This window comes from Scatophagus argus, chromosome 11 (assembly GCF_020382885.2).
Source record: "Scatophagus argus isolate fScaArg1 chromosome 11, fScaArg1.pri, whole genome shotgun sequence".
In the NCBI taxonomy this organism is placed as follows: domain Eukaryota; kingdom Metazoa; phylum Chordata; class Actinopteri; family Scatophagidae; genus Scatophagus; species Scatophagus argus.
Genome location: NC_058503.1, coordinates 2,174,811 through 2,195,109, shown reverse-complemented (window position 1 = coordinate 2,195,109; position 20,299 = coordinate 2,174,811). Strand labels below are relative to the sequence as shown.

At 42.2% G+C, this 20,299-nt stretch overlaps 1 protein-coding gene across 7 annotated transcripts; it reads right to left on the bottom strand.

The window, feature by feature from the left end:
- Positions 1-5,331: 5,331 nt before the first annotated feature.
- sf3b1 (splicing factor 3b, subunit 1) lies at positions 5,332-18,773 on the bottom strand. Of its 7 annotated transcripts, XM_046404820.1 has the most exons (24): positions 18,641-18,772; positions 17,888-18,060; positions 17,545-17,646; positions 17,205-17,319; positions 14,721-14,800; positions 14,402-14,587; positions 13,664-14,126; positions 13,325-13,446; positions 13,027-13,224; positions 12,796-12,897; positions 12,210-12,389; positions 12,042-12,128; positions 11,077-11,347; positions 10,590-10,735; positions 10,153-10,299; positions 9,701-9,826; positions 9,392-9,613; positions 9,073-9,255; positions 8,856-8,967; positions 8,590-8,710; positions 8,359-8,490; positions 7,406-7,678; positions 6,171-6,387; positions 5,332-5,985 (listed from the first exon to the last, which is right to left on the bottom strand). In XM_046404820.1, exons 1-24 carry the CDS (start codon positions 18,666-18,668, stop codon positions 5,827-5,829), a joined length of 3,945 nt encoding a protein of 1,314 aa, XP_046260776.1. In that variant the 5' UTR covers positions 18,669-18,772; the 3' UTR covers positions 5,332-5,826. The 7 variants fall into 7 exon arrangements, 5 of the variants coding, with proteins under 5 accessions (XP_046260776.1, XP_046260777.1, XP_046260779.1 ...); XM_046404821.1 differs by lacking the exons at positions 17,205-17,319; positions 17,545-17,646; positions 17,888-18,060; positions 18,641-18,772 and adding an exon at positions 15,142-17,183; XR_006844760.1 differs by lacking the exons at positions 5,332-5,985; positions 6,171-6,387; positions 7,406-7,678; ... (13 more) ...; positions 13,325-13,446; positions 13,664-14,126 and adding an exon at positions 15,142-15,195 and having other exon boundaries at positions 14,526-14,587; positions 18,641-18,773.
- Between the last annotated feature and the right edge of the window lie 1,526 nt (positions 18,774-20,299).

Here is a 20,299-nt window from a genome sequence, read left to right as displayed (position 1 = left end):
CAGGAAGTTGGTGCCCGTCTCTCCTCCTCCTCTCAGATGCAGAAGTGGAGGAGAAGCTTCCTCAGCATCAACGACGACAGCCAGCGACCCCCTCGCTGCTGCCATCCACTGGATACAAACAGGCTCAGCTAGTGTATGAAAAGCCATGCAAAACCTCACGCTTTACGAGCCATCACTTTATGGTGATTAGAGCTGTTTTTAAAAATGTGTATGTTTTAATCATTTAAAGGTTTACCGCGTTATTTGTAGTAGACGAAAAGAGTATCGGGTCAAGGTCTAATTTTTAGGGGAGAACGGGGTTACTTGTCGCATTCATTTCATCTCACTCCCTAGAGGGCGCTGTTTAAAGTGTTGGTACTTCAGTTTTTTAAATTGGGGTCAAAAGTCACCTGCAGGATCATTACAGCAGTAATGTGTTTTAGTGTTTCTCATGTTAAAATACACATATCCAGCTCTTCTGTGTTTCTCTTTCCGGCTTTTACACAATGGCCGTATTATAACACAGTTAGTAGCATTAAAAGTGTGGGGGTTCATTGTCACATATTCCTCAGGCTTGGTTGTCCCATGTGACCACATGTGTCACTGATAGTGAGGGGCTGATGAGTTGGGTGTTATTATTCTTTTGGTTTCTGATTATAAAAGAATATATTCTGAGATAGACAGCCAACCCTGTTGATTTAAAAGCTGAGACTGACAGTTCATTCTTGACCTCTGAAACAGCACTCGACTAATCAACTCAAGGTCCGCTTAGCTAGCTTGTGCCAGAGCTTTCTGCCGTATTGAATGGTTTTGTACGCTCTAGATTTCCACTACAGTGCTGAAATTATGTAAATAAAATAAGACTGATTTGAACTGAAGTATGACAGATTACACATCTCAAGCATAAAATGTGACCAAGTCTATTTTAGAAGGAATGACAGGTTTGGAAACATTTCATGTGCCACAACGCAACTGCAAGATAAAGAACAATAAACAAATACACTGTCAGGACACATGTGTTCCCCTCTGTTCCCCCTCCCTGTTGTTTTTTGACTCTCCCTCTGTTCTTGTGTGTTTGTTGATGGGTCTGGAGCTGGGCATAGTTACCCAGTTCTGATAACCATCATTACTGCGCTGTGTATTCAGACTACATCCAAATCTACTCCAAAAACCACCCATGTCTGTCAGGTACTGCAGAGATTACTAGAGAACAAGTTAAAAGAAACTTCATCCCTGTACCTTTTTCGGTGTTTGTCCCTTGCAGAGAAAAATGGGCAGTCGTGGATCAGCGGTTAGGGTGTCGGACCCGTAACCGGTGGATCGCTGGTTCGATTCCCCGTCCCGGTGTCCATGGCTGAGGTACCCTTGAGCAAGGTACCTAACCCCCACTGCTCCCCGGGCGCTGCACGCGGTCGCCCACTGCCCCGGGTTTGCTGTGTGTGTGTGCACGTCACTTGGGTGGGTTAAATGCAGAGAACAAATTTCGTTGGAGTGAGTTCCCTCCAATGACAAGATATGTCACTTTCCTTTCCTTTCCTTTCCTTGAAAAATTATGAATCGGGAGCTGTTGGTAGTTAATTTGGTGCTACGGGAACGGGACCGGCAACACTGGCTGGAGGACGCAATTCGCTGCATAACCTACATCCAGTCTGCTAAGAGACTGAACTCCAGACAGGCCAGGTGGTCGTTGTTCTTTAGTCGATTTAATTTTACTCTCACCTTTCACCTAGGTCAGTTGGAGAAGGTCCAATGGATGCCCGTCCCACATGTCATCCTGGGTATCAATAGGACCGTCTTGCTCCTAAGAAGTCAGTTCTGGTGGCTCACTATGGAGGCGGACTCTGAGAAGTATGTGGCAGTTTGCAAGGTTTGTGCCTAGAACAGATCTTACCAACATCTGCCTGCTGGCCTGCTGTGACCACTGCAAGTACCCTTTCATCTTTGGTTGCACATCAACACGGGTAGTTTTCCAAGTCAGTGCAATTTTTGGCTCTTCCCAAACTACCTTCTGCCGGTGAGCTCGGCGAACTCTTCGTGCATCATGTCTTCTGTCTCCATGTACAGCTCTTTTTGAGCAGCTCTGGGCACCACTGTTAGTCTGTCTTTTGGTTTTCATCCACAGACCAATGGACAAACTGCTCTCAGGTGCATCACTGTCTCCAATTCCTCCTCTTGAAATTCCCATTTGGCTGATTCAAGCTGCTGTTGATCATCTGCCACTTGTGTTTCCTCCTCAGGAGAGTGCACTGGCTATTCCTTTGGTTCCGCATCATCCGCAGCATTGCAGTAAGTTTTGGAAAGCAGCAAGTAGGTGAGAAGGTTTTGCTCTCTTTGAAGGACAAAGATGACAAAAATCATATTGTAATAATTACTTTCTTTAATTCCACCACAGTCCTGGCTTTTCATACAGAAATGAATGTGCACTAAAAGACTTAAGTCATTTTAAACAGTATGGTAAAATCACAGTTACAAAAAACAGACACAGTTATGAAATCTGCAGAGTTCCAAGAATAGTATAACTTTAAGCCATTTAGAGTTTGTTTTCCATCATGATCATCAGTTGGAAATTGCAGTCTACCATCATATCACTGCTCTCACTACATGTACACAACGCTTCCCTGTGGAAACATTTCTAATCACAGTCATTTCCGCTGGGCAGGTTATAAATAAGGATATGTAGCTTGTCTGGTTACCTTCCACTGTTGACTCAACAAACACACACACAGCAGCAGAGACATCACTATGTATTTGTCATGGTTCACCGTGTTCATGGAGATGCATTCCAAAGTTTATAAGGGAAGGAAACTGAAGAGGGCCATTATTGTTCCATGTCTGGAAGATAAGATGAAAACTTTCCAGCTCAGGATGCTTTTTAGCCATGCTAGCAGCATGGCTATAGGGTTCATCTATTGACCAGTCTGTACATCACTTTGGTTCAGAATGAAATTTGTCAACAAGTATTATTTACTGCAGACATTCATGGCCCCAGGGGATGTACGTGGGTGACTTTGGTGATGACTTCTTCATCTAGCACAAATAGCAAATATCATCACATATCTCAACATCAATTGGCACAATGTTTTATATAGACATTCATGGCTCCTAGATGATGTATCCTAATGACTCCAGATTAGGTCGACCCAGTAAGCCAAGATCAATTGTTTGCAGCAAGAAAAACCTGATAAAATAATAACTGTTGCACTGAACATCTAAGTAAAAGTACTGTATTGAGAAGGTGGAGGCTGCACATTCGCCCGTTGACTATAGGAGCCGAATTTCACGGACACGGATAGTTTGTAAAACGTCCTACAAGCACCGATCTGTGTACCTGTAGACTCCAGTCCATATTTGTGTGTTTTAACGAAATCTTGCAACTATTGGACAGATTGCCATGGAATGTGCCTCAGACTGGATGAATTGTAATAACGTCAGTGAGCCCATGACTTTTCATCAAGCCAAAACTAATACCATTTCCATCAGCCTCAGCTCCACTTTGTGTTTTGAACTAACATGTTAGTAATACACTAAGCCAAGATGGTGAACATGGTAATCATTATACCAGCTTGGTATCAACGGCATTTGCTGACATTAGCATTTCGTACAGTCTCACAGAGCCACAACCATGACATGATAGTTAAATGATACATACATATATTCAACAAATTAGCCTCAAAGCAAATGTGGGCAGCCCACAGGGAACATGTGACTTGGGTCAGATAAGCTTTCAGCCACATGTGAATAAATGTGATCTATAAATTCTTCTCTTTACAAAAAGAGCATGAGGGAGAAGCTTGCCTTAGGGCTTTCTGCCAGAAAGCCTTTATAAACAAACCTTTCCCCAGCCCTTTCTCTAGTACTGACACAGCGCTAAAACACAGTGTGGAATAGCTATGTGAGACTACCCTTTCTCCACCCTTAACCCCACTTGGCAGAAGGGCCTGAAGGCAAACTTCTCACACAAATGTTTGTGGTATAAATTTTCTATTAGACACACAGAAATATACGTGCACAAATTGGCCTCTGCTTTTCAAAGCATATCCCCCTGCTACAGCTGCCTGCATGCACGCATGCACTCACACACACACGCACAAAACAGACTTATTGCCTTCCTCCTCAGATTAGCAGACCCAGAGTCTGCCAGGGGAATCTGGGTCAAAGCACAAGAGTGTGGCTGTGCAGCAGTGGTTCAGTGAATGGAAGGGAGGAAGAGTGGGGGAGGTTTTTCCATTGTGTGTCTATGAGCATTCATGCATGTGTGTAGGATGGCTGAGTTTTGATCTCTCTGCTTTTTGTTTTTAGCACAAATGAATTCACAAATCATTCATTATCTATAATGGAGGGGTGGCTCTCAAGGATGTTCAGATGGAGGAGAGAAGATATATCACTTCTCAGCCCGTCATATTAACTCACTCTTTCAAAGTATTCATAATTCCGGACACTTAGAGACTATAAATCACAAGAGAGCAGAATTCATGTTGAGTTTTTGCTCGGCCATGAGCTTGAAAAGGAGACATGTATGTAACCTCGAGCAAGTACAACTCACTGCCTCCACTATGTCACACTTAGTTCACCCATATGATGTGAAGAATGAGTTCGTTCTCAACAAGGCCACCGAGGCCACAGCCTGCACCCCACGCTCTTGGTGCTTTATCTGGTTGTTTTGTCTCAGCTGGTTGATAACAAGGAGGCTAGGTATGTTGTGACGCTATTGGCCTAACCCTAACAATTCACCTATAATTTTAACATTTAAAGGGTAGACAAGGATATCTATGCTTTTATTAGATGTGTAAAATACTGAATTTCTTGTATACTGTAGAGATGTGGCATTTAGACCGTGAACTCGTCACTACCGACTGGCAACACCAAGCTCAGCAACGGAAAGTGACAATATGTCCCACTTCTAAGGGAAGGTACCTCAGAGTTTAGTGGCGGATGCTGGGGTGATGGGGGCGCTAGAAGTGAGAACAGCACTGACTGCCTTAGTACATTGGAACAGAAATGTTTGGCAATAAATCTGTTGAAGTACTGAAGTCAACTATGCAACACGAAGTCCAATCCTGCTCTGTTCACAGCTGCAGTTAAAAATTCCTTTCGTTCTGATGATTTTTTCATTTTTGGATTAATCAATGTTCTGTAATTGTTTTAGCTCTGGTTTCATTAACACAGTGTTGCCTGTACTAATGTATGTCTGATGTTTTTTTCATTTTTGAATCGTATGTTCAGGTAAACATAGTGAGATTTCCATTTGCATTTGTATGAAAACTCACCAACAGCTGTTACATCCATCTGTAAATGTCCATAGTTGGTTTGTGCCTCACAGATGGAGGAAATAAAACTGACAGACACACAGAATTGGAATTTTTATACACAAACATTTTATTTGGTTAAATAAAGCAACAATCCAGTAAGAACAAAAAGTGTGACATGAGGAGCAGGTGTGTAAAAGAAGCAGCCGGTACAGAGTCCTATCTATACACACAAACAAAACATAATCCAAATATCTGAAACATTGTGATGACTGCTCTGCATTCTTGAAACGAGGCTTGTCTGACCTCAGCCATTCCTTACAATTAACACTCAAAAATAGTACAAATTAAAAAAAGAAAAAAATTACATAGGCTCTACAAAGTTCCTTCTTTTTTCTCCTAATGGCATACTCATTTTTAATTCAGGCTCACTAGGTAGCATCAAAAAGAGGCTAAATGTGCCTGTCATGGGACCGTTTTGTCCTGGGAAAGACCAGCAGTTACGAAATAAAACCAGACTCGGTCCTAGACCAAGACAGAGACAACAATGGAGAGTGATAACTGAGGGAAGGGGGGGAAAAAAGGGGACATAAATTTGTATTTACAAGACATATTCCAGCTCATAGCGGACGTAAACGTTTTTCTCGTCATTGTAGACTTGTGGGTAGTGGGCGATGAGTGCGTCCTGTGAGCCAATGTAGATGGAGTTGTAAATCTTCCAGTAGACATCTCTCACCTTTCTGGCGGGATGGAACAGACCCTGGAGACACAAGCAACACAATAATACAGATTAATCACAGTGACTTTTGTGATTATTTTGATCACTCACACTCATACATGTATAATCATCGTCACAATTATTACAATAACAATGAATCTATTAAGAGATAATTCAGCAGCATTAGACAGTTTATCAATACTTAATCTTTATTTGGCTGTCCATACCTGTAAGCAGTACTGCAGCATGCGGCAAGGCCCGATGGCAACCCTCAGTCCTTCCAGAGCACCCATTACTGCCTGGATTACATGAGGGGACGTCTCAAATACGTTGGGCCACACATAATTAAGCAAGTGATTTAGTGAGTCTTCACAGCCAAAACCATAGACGCCCAAAGACATGTGCTGGACCACTGCACTGGCCGTCTGCCTATGGACCAAGTCCCTGCAGGATGACAGAAACACAGGTTGAGGCTCAACACTATGAGTATACCTAAATTGAAAACTAGATTTTGACAACTGGAAATGTCTCGACACAGCAAAACAAAAAGAAAATAACGAAATACAGAGGTGCAGGGTCTGTGCAGATACTGACACCACCACATACTTCTAGATCAGGCATGTCAAACTGGTCCACAGGAGGGCCGGTGTGGCTGCAGGTTTTCTTTCCAACCAAGTAGCAGCACACCAGACTTGACTCATTTAATCAACTGATCTCCGTCTTCAGACAGTTGATTGGTCAAACGGTGTGCTCTTGGTTGGTTGGCACAAAAACCTGCAGCCACACCGGCCCTCCTGTGGACCAGTTTGAGATGCCTGTTCTAGAGGCTCGTAAGTGATGACAGAGATTACTATCACATCGACCTATGCATTTTTTTTTAAAGGAAACTGCTACTTATCATATAATATATGGACAAGTGTTGTGACAACTGACTATTATACCAGCAAGGATTTTAATGGTATTGCATTCTAAATACATAGACAGCTTTGCAGCTATTAAAGCTTCCACTCTTCTGGGAAGGCTTTCCACAAGATTTTGGAGTGCTTCTCTGACAAATATTGCCCATTCATTGCAGCAGAGCATTTGTGAGGTCAGGCACTGATGTTGGACGAAAACGTCTGGCTCGTACTCTCTGTTCCAATTCATCCCAAAGGTATTTGATGGGTTTTGAGGTCAGGGCTCTGTGCAAGCCAGTCAAGTCATCCAACCATGTCTTTGACCTTGCTTTGTGCACTGGGGTAGTCACATTGGAATAGCACAGGGCCTTCCCCAAACTGCTGCCACAAAGATGGAAGCATAGCATTGTCCAAAATGTCTTGGCATGCTGAAACATTAAGATTTCTCTTCACTGGAAGTAAGGGGCTGAGCCTTTGTGGCTGTTTTTACAATGTGTTTGTCCAGATTAGTAATAGTATACAGTGGATGAATTGAGGAAACATAAACCCTTTGTCTTCCTACTCACCTGTCCATGAGTGCATCCTCCAGCAGAGGCGTGACAGCGTAGATGTAGTCTTTGCCCATCTCTCCAATGTACTCGAACAAGAAGGAGAGGGACTTGAGCACTCCGTTCTGCACATTGAGCTCAGGAACACGGTACTCATTCATGAGCGCTGGCAGCACTGTAAATGGTGAACAAGTCTCTGCAACGATGGCAATGGCCACAGTCGTGCAGACTCTGTTCTGACGCTCCTGGACCTTCAGGTTATTGAGCAGAGTGGCTAAGACATCATGTGGGCTAAGAGGAAGGAGAGGGACAGAGCACAAGTTCAGATGACATTTGCAAAAAAATGACGGTTACAGGGTCTCTGCAGGGAGACTTAACAGCACATAGAAAAGAATTTCACAAACAATGAAGTACATAAGTATGACAGAAAACCAGTTTAGACTATATGGTCTAGGTATTTATCAGTTTTTTAGTATTTCCCAGCAGTATATAGGAGTAATTCCAAATGATATAATGTAATTGATGCAACTCACAGTGCTGATTTATTTATTTTTGTGGTGCGTGTGGACAGTTTATTGTTCAATTAATAAAATATCAGCTTTTTCCTACTACAAACTAATGTTATCATATTGGCCTTTGTTACTGGAAGACTTCTAGTATTCTCTTTCTGTCTTTAATACAAGTCTGATGCTACAGGCTGAAACTCTTGAAAGCCCACAATGGGATACAAAAATATTTTATGACCAACATTACATTACAGCTGACAAGAGAAAATATTTTGCCTTCGTGAACTTAAATGAAGTCTTTTTAATATATTGTAAAGCTTCTTTACAGAAAAAAAAAAAAAAAAAAAAAAAATCAACACTTTTCCAAAGCTGCAGATACCCTGAACGGAGAGAATTCAATGAACATTAAAGACAGAATTATTGGGTATTCATGATCTTCACAATACAATAATAGAGAGCACTCACCCAATGGCTTTGGCAATATAACCAAATGTGTTGACAGTTGCTCTGCGGATGGCTTTTTTGTGAGCCTTGAGCAGCTCCAGCAGTTCAAAACAAATCCTCATCCACTCCCTGGCCGACACATATTCAGCACCCCTAAAATACACACAAAGCGTTAGGGTAATGCCCTGCGCTGCTCGATGCACAAGCCTAAAAGACACTGTGATCAGAACCGTACAACTTCATTCTACTGACCTGTCAGCAATCCTGCCTACCAAGTCGATACAGTTCTCCTGCACTTTCTCATGTCTGTTCTTCAGGATGGGAGTCAAACGAGGAAGCAGGTCTTTGATTGGTGGGGTCATCTTGTGCATACCTGCAATGAAAAGAGCACGATCAAATAGCTATTCACTTTTCTATTCTTACATCCTGAAATCTGAATGACCGGCAAGGCAAAACAGGTTAATCACTCAAAATGTCATGATAGCAGATGCGTGTGTAAGGTGATGTAGGACACTTACCGATAACATTAACAATGGCTTTGAGTGCTCCCAGGATGCTACCCAGCACCTCAGGATACTCCTCTCCCAGGTATTCATACAGCACCACACCCAAGTGGCCCATCAGCTTCTCCTGCAGCGACAGACAAAGAGAACGTGTATTAGTTTTGAAAATAAGTTAAATGGTTGGTTCTTGGGTCTTGAATCTTGAATCTGTGTGCGTGTTTTCATGGTGTACCTCCTGGCAAGTTTTCATGACCACTGCCGTGCGGGAGATCAGGTCAGCAGCCTGCTGACGGACTTTGGCTGACTTGTTGTTCAGACGCCACAGCACCGTACCACAGATCTGAGGCAGGTAGGGTTTCACGCGCTTCCCGAGGGCATTCACCACTGTACCAAAACCGTTCAGCATGACAGAGTCCTGGAGAAAAAAAAACAAAAAATGTACAAAACAACAACATTTAGGGCACTTTCTATATTTGAAAATCTTGAAATTGCAAGCTCTGTGCACAAAAGATTTCTTAACAGCTCAACCTGCTGAGAGTCATCCCTCTCACCTCTGTTGTTTGTTCCTGGAAGGCGTACAGGATACCATCAATCAACTGCTCCTCAAGTTTGTGGTCGATGTCAGCTGCACCCAAGTTGCCCATGATTTTTTCAATGGTCTCCATCACCATCTTTCTGTACTGCTCTGCCTCATCTTTCAGGTCATCAACAATACGAGAAATGATCTCTGCTGCTCCCACTTTGTTGGCCAGCTCCACTGTGGTGTCCACCAACTGTTAGGGGACAAAGACAGATCAGATATGTGTGCACAATGTGTGCAAACATACCACTGTCTGTTATGAACAATTTTGTTTGCTAACCTGTCTGTAGTTGCGTCTGTCCAGAGCCATCCTGTGTTGCCAGAAGTGCTTGAAGAAGGGGGGCAGGATCTCAGTTTTAATGTAGTTGGCTTCCACACCATCAGTGCCACAACACTGTTTTACCACCTACGAGACAAAACACAAGTGCACATCAGAGCCAGTAATGTGTGACTGACAAAATCAGTGACATTTTAGGTTCTACCGTCACAGTTCAGACAAGGAACAGTGTTTGTAAATGTAACCAACGGGTGCAGGGTGAGAACAGAGAGGACACACATGTCATCTCTGCTAATTCTCATGTTGGTATTCATCTAGCGAACTACTAGCCCTGATGAAACCATGTAGTGGTTGAACAGGCGAGAATGAGTTGCATGAAGCATGGTTTATGCTACAGACTTGATACCTAACGTTCATTGACAGTCATACAATAAACTATTTTTTCCCATCATTACCTTGAGTACAATCTTTTTCATCTCCTCATCAGGCGACTGGAACTCTCTGATGAGGATCAGCATCACCTCTCTGGTATAGTAGTTTGCATACTCAGCATCCATCAGTGGGATCAGGTATCCAATGGCTTTGAGGAAAGCAGCCAGACCCTGGTCACAAGGCGAAGAAAAAAAGTAGTGAATACAAATTTAACTCAGAAAGTGAGCCTTGAAGACATTAAAATTTAAAGTATTTGTCTGATGCTGCCAGCAGATTACTAACGGTCTTCCATGTGGCCTCTACTGACAGCAGCAGCCCCTCCAAGGAGACTTTATAGCAAGCAAATATTCACACTGCAGCCACATGCAGGCTTAGTGCTGGGTGTTGATCTTGCAATAAATAGCTTGTTCAAAAACTTGACCTTTTGTAATTGTTTTTTTTTTTTTTTTAAACTTCTCACCTTTCCTCTGTGCTGTCTGATACCCTTCCAGAGTGGCTTGAGGACTGAGTCAAAAGATTCAATACCATAAGGTGTGGCAGCTTCAGCAAGGGCAGCTATAGCCAGGGCACTGATGGTCCTCACTTTCTGCTGCTCATCCACCAGACCTGTGGCACCACACAGTCAGAACCAAAAGTCAGATCTTCAATACATATATACCACATTTTATGTATTTACAGTAAAATTAAATAACTAAATTACGTTTTATAACTATGTAACTTCCACAGGAAGAGAGAATTCATGTTGTAAGAATAAAATTACAATAGCATCTGAGGACTGGTTCATTAACCATGAGCACCAGTGTAAAAACCCAAAGAAACTGTATGTGAAAATAAAACCTAAAAAGCTGCAATGAACAATATTTGGTACTTAAAAATACTTTTTAAAATTATCAACACTGGACATCTACAGCGACCTGCAAAAACCTTTACAAGTGAGCATGACTGACCGTGTTCGATAATCTCCACCAAGCTGCGAAGATGGGGCAGAATGGCGCAGCCCATGAGGATGGCTATCTGCTGTACGATCTTGATGCCTGTGTGTCGGGCCTGCCACGACTTCTTGCTTTTACACACAGCTTTGAGGAACGGAAGCAGAGAGGGAATACCAAGAGCAGAGGCCACCACGGCAAAGGCTCGGGCTGTGGTGTTTCTCACATACTCATCCATGTTGTCAATATCAGGTCGCATTGTGGAGATCATCGTAGCCAAACCAGCAGCCTGGGATAAACAGAAAGAAATGTCAAACATCTGAGTCATCATAAGACAATTAATGACCAAGTCAAGTCATCAACAGTCATCAAAACCAGAAAACACTCCTTGCTGAATGACATGTTTTAGTGATACACTCCAATTACATAATGCCTGAGGGAATAATCCAATTTCTATCTTACTAATGTAAAATATCACATGATATAATATCCCATGACAGCACCACCCAATAGAGCACAGTTACAAGCAACACACTGTGTACTTCCTTTTATTCAGTCAAAACTGCGTTTATCGCCCCCCCCCCCCCCTTAAAATTTACAAACTTTCAAGGACTTCTTGGAGCACTGAAACCTCGGTTAAACCTGGTTCTGGTACACCAGTATACAAATGGCAGGGATCACCAGGGTAGTAGTGGTTCTTTACAACCATTTGGGTATTTGTATTGAGACTGATGTGTCTTAACTGTGGCAATAATTAATTTTTTATCAAAGCAGTAACATTCTTTCAGTAACATATCCGATTATAACCAACGGGTGCAGGTTGAGAACAGACGTGACATCAATATCAGGTCTGCTAGCTCTCATGTTGGTGTTAATCTAGCGAACGGCTAGCTCCGATCTGACCATGGAGTGGTCGAACAGACGAGAAAAGTTCGCAGGAAGTGGAGTGTGCATAGTTTATTTTTCTAAAGGCTCCATATTACCTTTGCCAAGTTAGAGATGATTTCTCTCCCTTCTACTCTGGCATAGTAGTCCTCATCAATCAGAAGGGGCTCAATCACCACCAGGATCTGGACACAAAGAAAACTTTAAGTTAGTTCTTATGATTACAGTCCACTAAAACGAGCGCAGACCTCCTACACTCAGCCTACCTTGTGTACGTATGGTCGAACCAGGTCATCCAGTTTGTAGAGAATGCGGTCAATCACTTTAACCAGCAGGTGGCGCTCCTGGTCCTCCAGGGTGGGCGACATGAGTAATGGTAGGATCTGGTTGAACAGGGGGCCTGCTCCAAATTCACGAGCTTTATCTGTGATCTGACGGAGAGCAGCCTGGGACACGAGAAGGGGAGGTTCAGTCAGTAAACTATGGTTGTAATCACATGCACTGAGGCCTCCAGAAATGATGTTTTCTGTCTACTGCTCCCAGCAGATCATAATGGTCTACACAACAACCTCTACTGAAAGCAGTAGTTCCTCAGAGAGAAAATTCTTTAGCAAGAAAATATTCACACTGTAGCCACATACAGGCTCAGTGCTGGGTGTTGATCTTGCCACAGGAGTCACTTTGGTGCATTATTCTAAACAGGCCACCATAGCAGATTTATGACATGAGAAGAAAATGGACAGGAGCAGCTCTAGGGGAATTCTGGAAAATTCTGGGAGTTGAGGGGAAGTTTTAAAAGTGGATACTAGAGATCATAAGAGGTTTCAAAGTAAGGAGCTAAAAGCAACTAACCTTTCTCATAGGTGGTGTTCCATTTTTAATCTTCAGCAGCAGCTTCATGATTTTCCTTTCTTTCTGCTCCTCTGGACTCAGTGTGGACTCATCCACCTCCACCTAACACAAAAAAAAAAAAAAACACAGAGCTAGCCATCAACACACATTCTGAACTTCAGACAGGATAAGCCTCCAGCTGCTGATTTCACAGTGCTTTGTATATGTTGCACACAAAAATTTGATGCTCACCAGCAATTTGTCAAAATACTGGATGTCATCAGGTTTGAGGAAGGGGAGGTTTCCTGAGGGCTGGTCATTCATTTGTTTTGTGGTGCGATCCTCCGCCTGCATGTGGAAGCCTGTCATGCCTCCAATAGGTGTAGGAGTGGCTGAAAGCTTACGGGCCGGAGTACGGATTGGCACGTAGCCTGCTGGTGGTGGCAAAACCTGTGAAGAGGAGAAATAAACTGTCAGTGCTGTTACTAAAAGTTTTTTTTACTCATGATTTTGTCACTGGAAAATTAAATGCAATAAAAGGGACATGGACCTTGTAGCCTTCTGGGAACATGGCATCAAGTTCCTCATCTGTGAGAGGTCGGTTCCTCTCATCAATTTCCCTCTCCCACCTCCATGCCTGCAGCTGCTCTGGGGTCATGCTCATCAGGTGACCTGAAAGAAAGAGAAGAGCAAATTGATTTAAAGAAAACAGTCAATTAATGAATGAACTTGAAGATCCATATGACTAATACAGAATAGTTTAGATATGCATTAGCTTCGGCAAATGCGGTTTCTTCTTTGCTGTCTCTTTCTCAATGCAAACGACTGCAGTACCCAAGGAAGTGACAGGAGGAGTGTATATTACAACAAGAAGTGATGGCTTACGTACCTGGTGTTGGAGTTGCCATGTTCATTGCTGGTGTTCCTATGGGAGTTTTTCCTGGGGTAAGTAGTGGTGTTGAGGATCCCATCTGACTGGCAGGGGTTTCATCCCACCGAGACTTCCTCTTACTAGCCCCTGGGGTTGGAGTCTCGCCCACTGACTCATCACCTCTGTCCGTGCGTGGTGTTTCAGCCCAGCCACTCCCGTGTCCTGGTGTTTCCCTTTCGGTCTTTGGGGTTTCGTCCCAGCGGTTCTTGCGTACACTTCCTGTGGCCCCACCATGTCCAGGAGTGGCGTGGCCAGGTGTGTCCCTGCCTGGGGTGGCAGCACCAGCAGGTGTGTGACTGGGAGTGGGGTCCCACATGCGTGTACTGGGAGTGGCCCCTGGTGTCTCACTGCCTTTAGGGCGGCCAGGGGTTTCATCCCATCGGCTGTTTGAAGGTGTGTGTGCAGGGGTGTGTCCTGGTGTCTACGAGGGCCCAAAAAATTATAATTATATAATTACAGATAAATATATAATAATTAGATTACAATTATAAGATTAAAGAGTCACACGGTCTTTAACCTCAAAATAGTTGCCCTACATTTAACAAATTACAATATAGTGAGTACTCAGAACGGACCGTAATATCTGTACCCACTGTGAGGCACTTAAAGCGTAACTAAACCACTTTCTTCTGCTGAAAGTTAAGCCAAGACTCCGGCGTTTAGATACTCTTAAAGTTATCTCTTTAAGTGGCTCACCTCAGCAGTGGAATCAGCCTGGTCCCAGCTGGACATCTTTTTGGGAGTAGCATTGGAGGGGGTTTGGTCAGCTGTCTGGTCCCAGCGACGCTTACGTTTTGTGGCAGCTTGGGCGGCAGCGGCCCCGTTGACAGCTTTCAGGTCCCCTGACTTGGCCTTCTCTGCCAGCTGCAGACGAATCTCTCTCTACAAGCAAAAACGCACAAACATCAGGATAAACTATACTGCAACAAAGGACAAGACTGTATAAAGGATTAACATCCGACATAATCTGAAACAGTTTAGTTTGTATTCGAGAAAACAGTGTGTAGCCGCTTACCTCTTCTTTGGACAGGTTCTGCTCCAACATGACATCCACATAAGACCTGACTTGCAGCTTGGGGTCCGGCGTTTTGCCCCCTGCGCGAAAGAGCACGAACAAGAACATAGGACAAACATTAGCATACGCACTAGGAACCCAAGTTACTACAAACACAGCAAGCACAAACACAGCCAGCTAACCCTGACTCTCTTTACCAACAGATTAACTTACGTTCCTGTTTTCATAAACTGCTCAAAGTCCTACGAAATTACATACAGATATACATTGGTGTCTCTTACATACAGTCATAGCATTCTAATGAAGAAAAGCAGATACATAGAGAGAAGAGCTGAGGTTGTGGTGTTTTCTTTAAGTGGATTAAGAAGTTATTGCCATCACTGATGCAGGGGTCCTGGGCTGTGCTCTTCAGAATACGTACACTTTCAGTGCCAAGGGTCTTCTGCAGTCAGACTTCAACCGGCAGAAAAGAAGCCTAGAAAATTTCTCTTTACCATTAGTAACACTTTGGAAAAGGGTTTGAACTCACACACAACAGTATACCACCTGTGTTGCAATGATTTAGGGCACTCAAAAAACAAAGCACCTTCCTGGGGCATAATCACAAAACTAAAAAAAAAAAAAAAAAAAAAAAAAAAATTGATATGAGACCCTGTGGTCCCAATTCCCAATTCTTTATACTAGCTAATAAAACTGGAATCAAGATTTCGAGGCTACATGTACGAATGGCATTACTACATTATAAAAATGTCACCATCTACTCTGGCATTCAAACAGAAAGATTAGGCTAAAAAGAATGATAAATCTATCCCAACACTAAGAAATATGAGAATATGACATGCCAGAGCCAAACTGAATCATCATAGCACTTATTATTCAGTCATCATACATTTAACTCTCGACTTCCTTTCAAGACAAAGGTAACTGATAAAATAAGGCAAAGATATGTAGTCAATTTTAGGAAGCAATTTTCCATCGTAAATGCATGGAGATCTTTATCTGAGCGTGTTGGAAATTGAAAAGCCAAACAAAAAATGAGGCTCGTGGGGGTTGAGGTTTGTTGTAGCAGGGCTTCCCCTCAAAGGCCTCAAACAAGCAGCCAGTGGACCCTGACCAAACTGACAAGTGCATAGTTCTCTGTGTTCCCCATAACCTACACAGGATGAGTTGCTGCACCCTTAACAGAGTGCAGTACAGGACTGGCAAAGCAGTACTGCTGTAGGAGAGAAATTAAGGACAGTTAGTATGGGCCTGTGGTATTGTGGTACACAATTTTCTTGATAATATATTTCTATTTTACAGAGAGAGTTGTAAAATAAAAATATATTTACACAACAACTTTGTACAAAGAGCTCTCTCTACATGCAGGCTTCAGATAAGCTCTACCTAGACCAAACCTGAAAGACTCAGGCCATTTAAGCTCACGCTGTCAGAGAAGTGAAGGTGTAATTAAAATGGAAAGAAAGATTGACTACAAAAAATTATACAAATTCATAATAGGATATAAAAATTCAACCTCACTATTTCTAGAAATTATGATCCTCAAAACTAAAAGAAAAGCTGGTTTCACTAAATGTGCAGTACTCCTATCCTGAGGCCCCAGGACCTGGCACATCTATCAAGACTAACCAGCCAACAGAGGTGCTTGAGTGACCAAAGACACATCAATTACAGCCCAGACAAAGGGAAACTGGGAAGCCAAATGAAAACTCATTGAATTTATGGATGTTCTTATATAAACCAAAATATTTGGGGTTGATTATGCCTAAATGACCCAGCATTTTGCACTACCTGCCTCTGGGGTCTTAAAACTCTTTCTATGAGCGTGTACATTATTGTTTGTCATTGGCTGCAGCATTCAGTTTTTTAGAGGGTGAATTACACCACATCTAATTCTTCTCACTTACATTTCTCATCCCCCTACTATAAAGAGACAGCACACTTTCCCTTCATAATCTAGACTGACGCTCACATGGGATTGTTAACCCTTCGACTCACACACAACCCATCTGCAACCCATGTTTGTTAGGTGAGCTACCCCTCTGAACATTCAACACCTAACCACCTCCCCTCTGAAAAGCATGGTAATCCTACAATGGGTTTATTTTATTGCACACCAGAATAAAAATTTCATTTTCCACATTAAAAACAATGACAATAATAATTTTCCAAATCAAAATACTGAGAATAAACTATGAGCCCACACTGAAATGTATTGCAAAGTTGTATACAAATGCAGAAAGAAGAAAACACGCAAAGACACAAAATATTCTTGGACCACAACGGATTGACCACAGGGAAGGCAAGTCTGGGAAGCAAGCTATTGCATTGTAGTCGAAGGGTTGAACAGCAAAACTAAGGGTATCAAAGCATTCGTAGTCATGGAGGAATCGCAAAAAAGTGAACCATGAAAGTGAGTGTGTATGTATGTGTGTGTGTGTGGGGGGGGGGGGTTAATGAAGAAAAAAAGAGAGCTAAATTTACCATCTGCAAAAGGGTCAAGACGCTCGGGTGAAATAATCATCTGTCTGCGCCTGGCTTTGTATTCATCTTCCCGTTCTGCAATCTTCTGTGGACGATGCTCTGCGAATGGGTCATACTGCAACAGACAGACAAGTTATTGAGTGTGTATTTTTGAATTGAAAGACAAAAAAGGTTGTTTGCTAGCTGCTCTGACAAACAATAAAAAAGAAACATAAAAAGAAATGGCTATTTATGTTCTGACTTATTCAACAATAACAGGAAACCCACTTTGACAACACCCACATGAATGTATGTGCAGACTTAAAATCTGATGTTTGTGAAAGCATAAATTACTACATACCTGTTCATCTGACTGAGGAATGGCATTGATTTTTGCCACTGGTGCATGGCCTCCCGGCTTCTTTTGTCCCAACAAGCTTGTTGACGAATCATCTTCATCATCCTAAGGAAAGAAGGAAACAGGAGTCTAATCAAATCTCACCATGACGGCAAGACTCTCTTAGCTCACATACAACAGGCAAGGGGGAGCTGTCAAGCTCCAAAAACACTGTGGAATTTTAACAAAATAGAAGTAAGAAGGATTTGTAGTTTACAAACCAACAATCTGCAACTACCTGGGAGAGAGGAGTGGTAAAAAAAAAACATTACAACTGTATTTATGTGCTGGAATAGAAAATACTTACATCCTCCTGTTCATCGGCAGCAATGGAAGTGACATAGCCAGCAAAGCGACTGTCACTGCCTCCATAGATCTCCTGGTCATAGAAGCCTGTAGAATCAAGGCCTACTCCCTGGTCTCCTTCCTCCAGCAGGTTCGCCTTCATCCCCTGGATCTCCAGGATCTGGGCCTCGATATCTGTAAGTAAATGACGAACCAAATAAACATGGGTCAAAAACTGCAAAATTGTCAAAATATCTGATCCCTTTGTTTACGTAATTAATAATCCAAAACTAATTACTGACGAGTAATAGACCTTAACGGAGTGCATCACGATTCATACAAATGATGCTAGCTAACTAAACACTACGTATGTGTAACGTGTGGTCGAGCAGTGTTGTAAAATGAAGCTATTGCTAACTGAGTTAACCAAATGAGAACTATGTTAATCTAACAGTAAACAGCAATTAACTGTTCATAGTTTCACATGTATGCATATATAAAGCACGCATTTAGACACTACATCCACAAAACGCAAAAAGCGCATGGTGATTGCTAGCTAACTAGCAAGCTAAACAGCTAGCAATCAGCGCCATTATCTAAGCTGTCCGCGCTGCGACGTACTTCGGCCTTCTTCGTATCATGTTAAATAGCATAAAAATCTATTTATTGTTTGGTCCCCAAAAGACTGCAATGCCCCCTACATATTTGCTCACGTATAATATCGTTAAAAGCAAACTAAAATAGAGACTATTCTTTGTTTTTTAAAGTAATTTACCTTCGTGCGTTTTGGCGATCTTCGCCATTTTGGTGGTGGTGGTTGTTCGAGTCTGAGACCGGAAGCGTGTTAATCCACAGTTCCGTCTCTCTCTCTCTCTCGCTGTTCTCTGTTTACTTGTTAATTGTTATGAAAATTATTATTACCACAGTGTAGAAATACTCCCTGTTTTCTACTGCTCAAGTCAAAAACTTGAACACAACACAGTTAAATATTATTGTATCAAAGTATCAAAATTGTATTATTATTGTTATTGACGCGTTAATAAAGATATTACATATATATATATATATATATATATATATGTATAATATCACTTTTTAGGAGAAGGTTCTATGTTTTGTATTTAAAATCACATTCTTAATTGTGCTAATTGTAACGTGTCATGAGATAACTTTTGTTGTGATTTATATATAAATAAATTGAATTGAACGTTTGACACCATAAGAAGCTGACAGCGATGCAGGTGGATGCCCCCCCGGTGTCCTGGGTGGATGGCAGACTATCTGACTGGCAGACCACAGTATGTGCACCTAAAGTGCTGCATGTTCCTCTTCACTATCTAAACCTCTATCTTCTGAGACGGCTGAGGTCCTTCAACATCTGCAGGACGATGCTGAGGATGTTCTACGAGTCGGTGGTGTCCAGTGCCATCACATATGCTGTTGCCTGCTGGGGCAGCTGCCTGAGGGTGAGGGACACTAACAGACTCAATAGAATCATCAAGAAGGCCAGCCATGTTGTGGGAGAGGAACTGGACTCTGACAGTGGTGTCTGAGAGGAGGATGTTGTCCAAAATAAGAACTATATTGGACTTTCCCTCTCACCCTCTCTACAATGTGTTGATAAGCTACAGGCGCTCATTCAGTCAGAGGCTCTTACTCCCACGATGCACCACAGAGTGACATCATTCCTACCTGTCACCATCAAACTATTAAACTCTGCTCTATGATGGACACACAGACTTTTCCCCCGGAAACGTATAAATGTACAGACACATGTAAATATCTGATATTTTAGACTTTTTTTCGTTTTTATTTTATTTTATATTTTTCATTCTCTTTTCTTGGTCGGAGAAATTGCAAGTGCAATGTCTGTACGAAAAAAAGAATTTCCCCTCGGGGATAAATAAAGGAATTCTGATTCTGAACTGAAAAGTAACCAAAAAGTGTTAGAATATTGCCAAGAAAAAAATACTTCCTACAACTACTAATACTGCTGTCGAAATTATCATTATTAGAGTATTTTTACACAGTCCTCTAATAGACTTGATGATAGTTGATGATATATTTCGAGGTAATTTTTGATCTAGCCAAAGATTTGTTATATTATTTTGTCATCACAGTCGTAGTCAAGAAGCCACTCTAGGTGCATTCTCACTCCAAGCCACCCGATTCATAATTAACGTAACATGAATTTGTATAGGGCTTACTAACTGTATTAAGTAAGCAATCAGACAAATTCACAGAAATTAATAGCCGACAAGATGGTGGGCATTGTTTGCAACATTTCAGATAAAGACCAAGTGTGTGTGTGTGAGAGAGAGAGAGAGGAGTGAGTGTGTGGATAACCTTTAAGTACACCGAACAGACTTACAGCGAAACCTGAGCCAACATCTCGTGACATTCCTGCGTGTGCGTGTACATGCTCGCGGAAGAC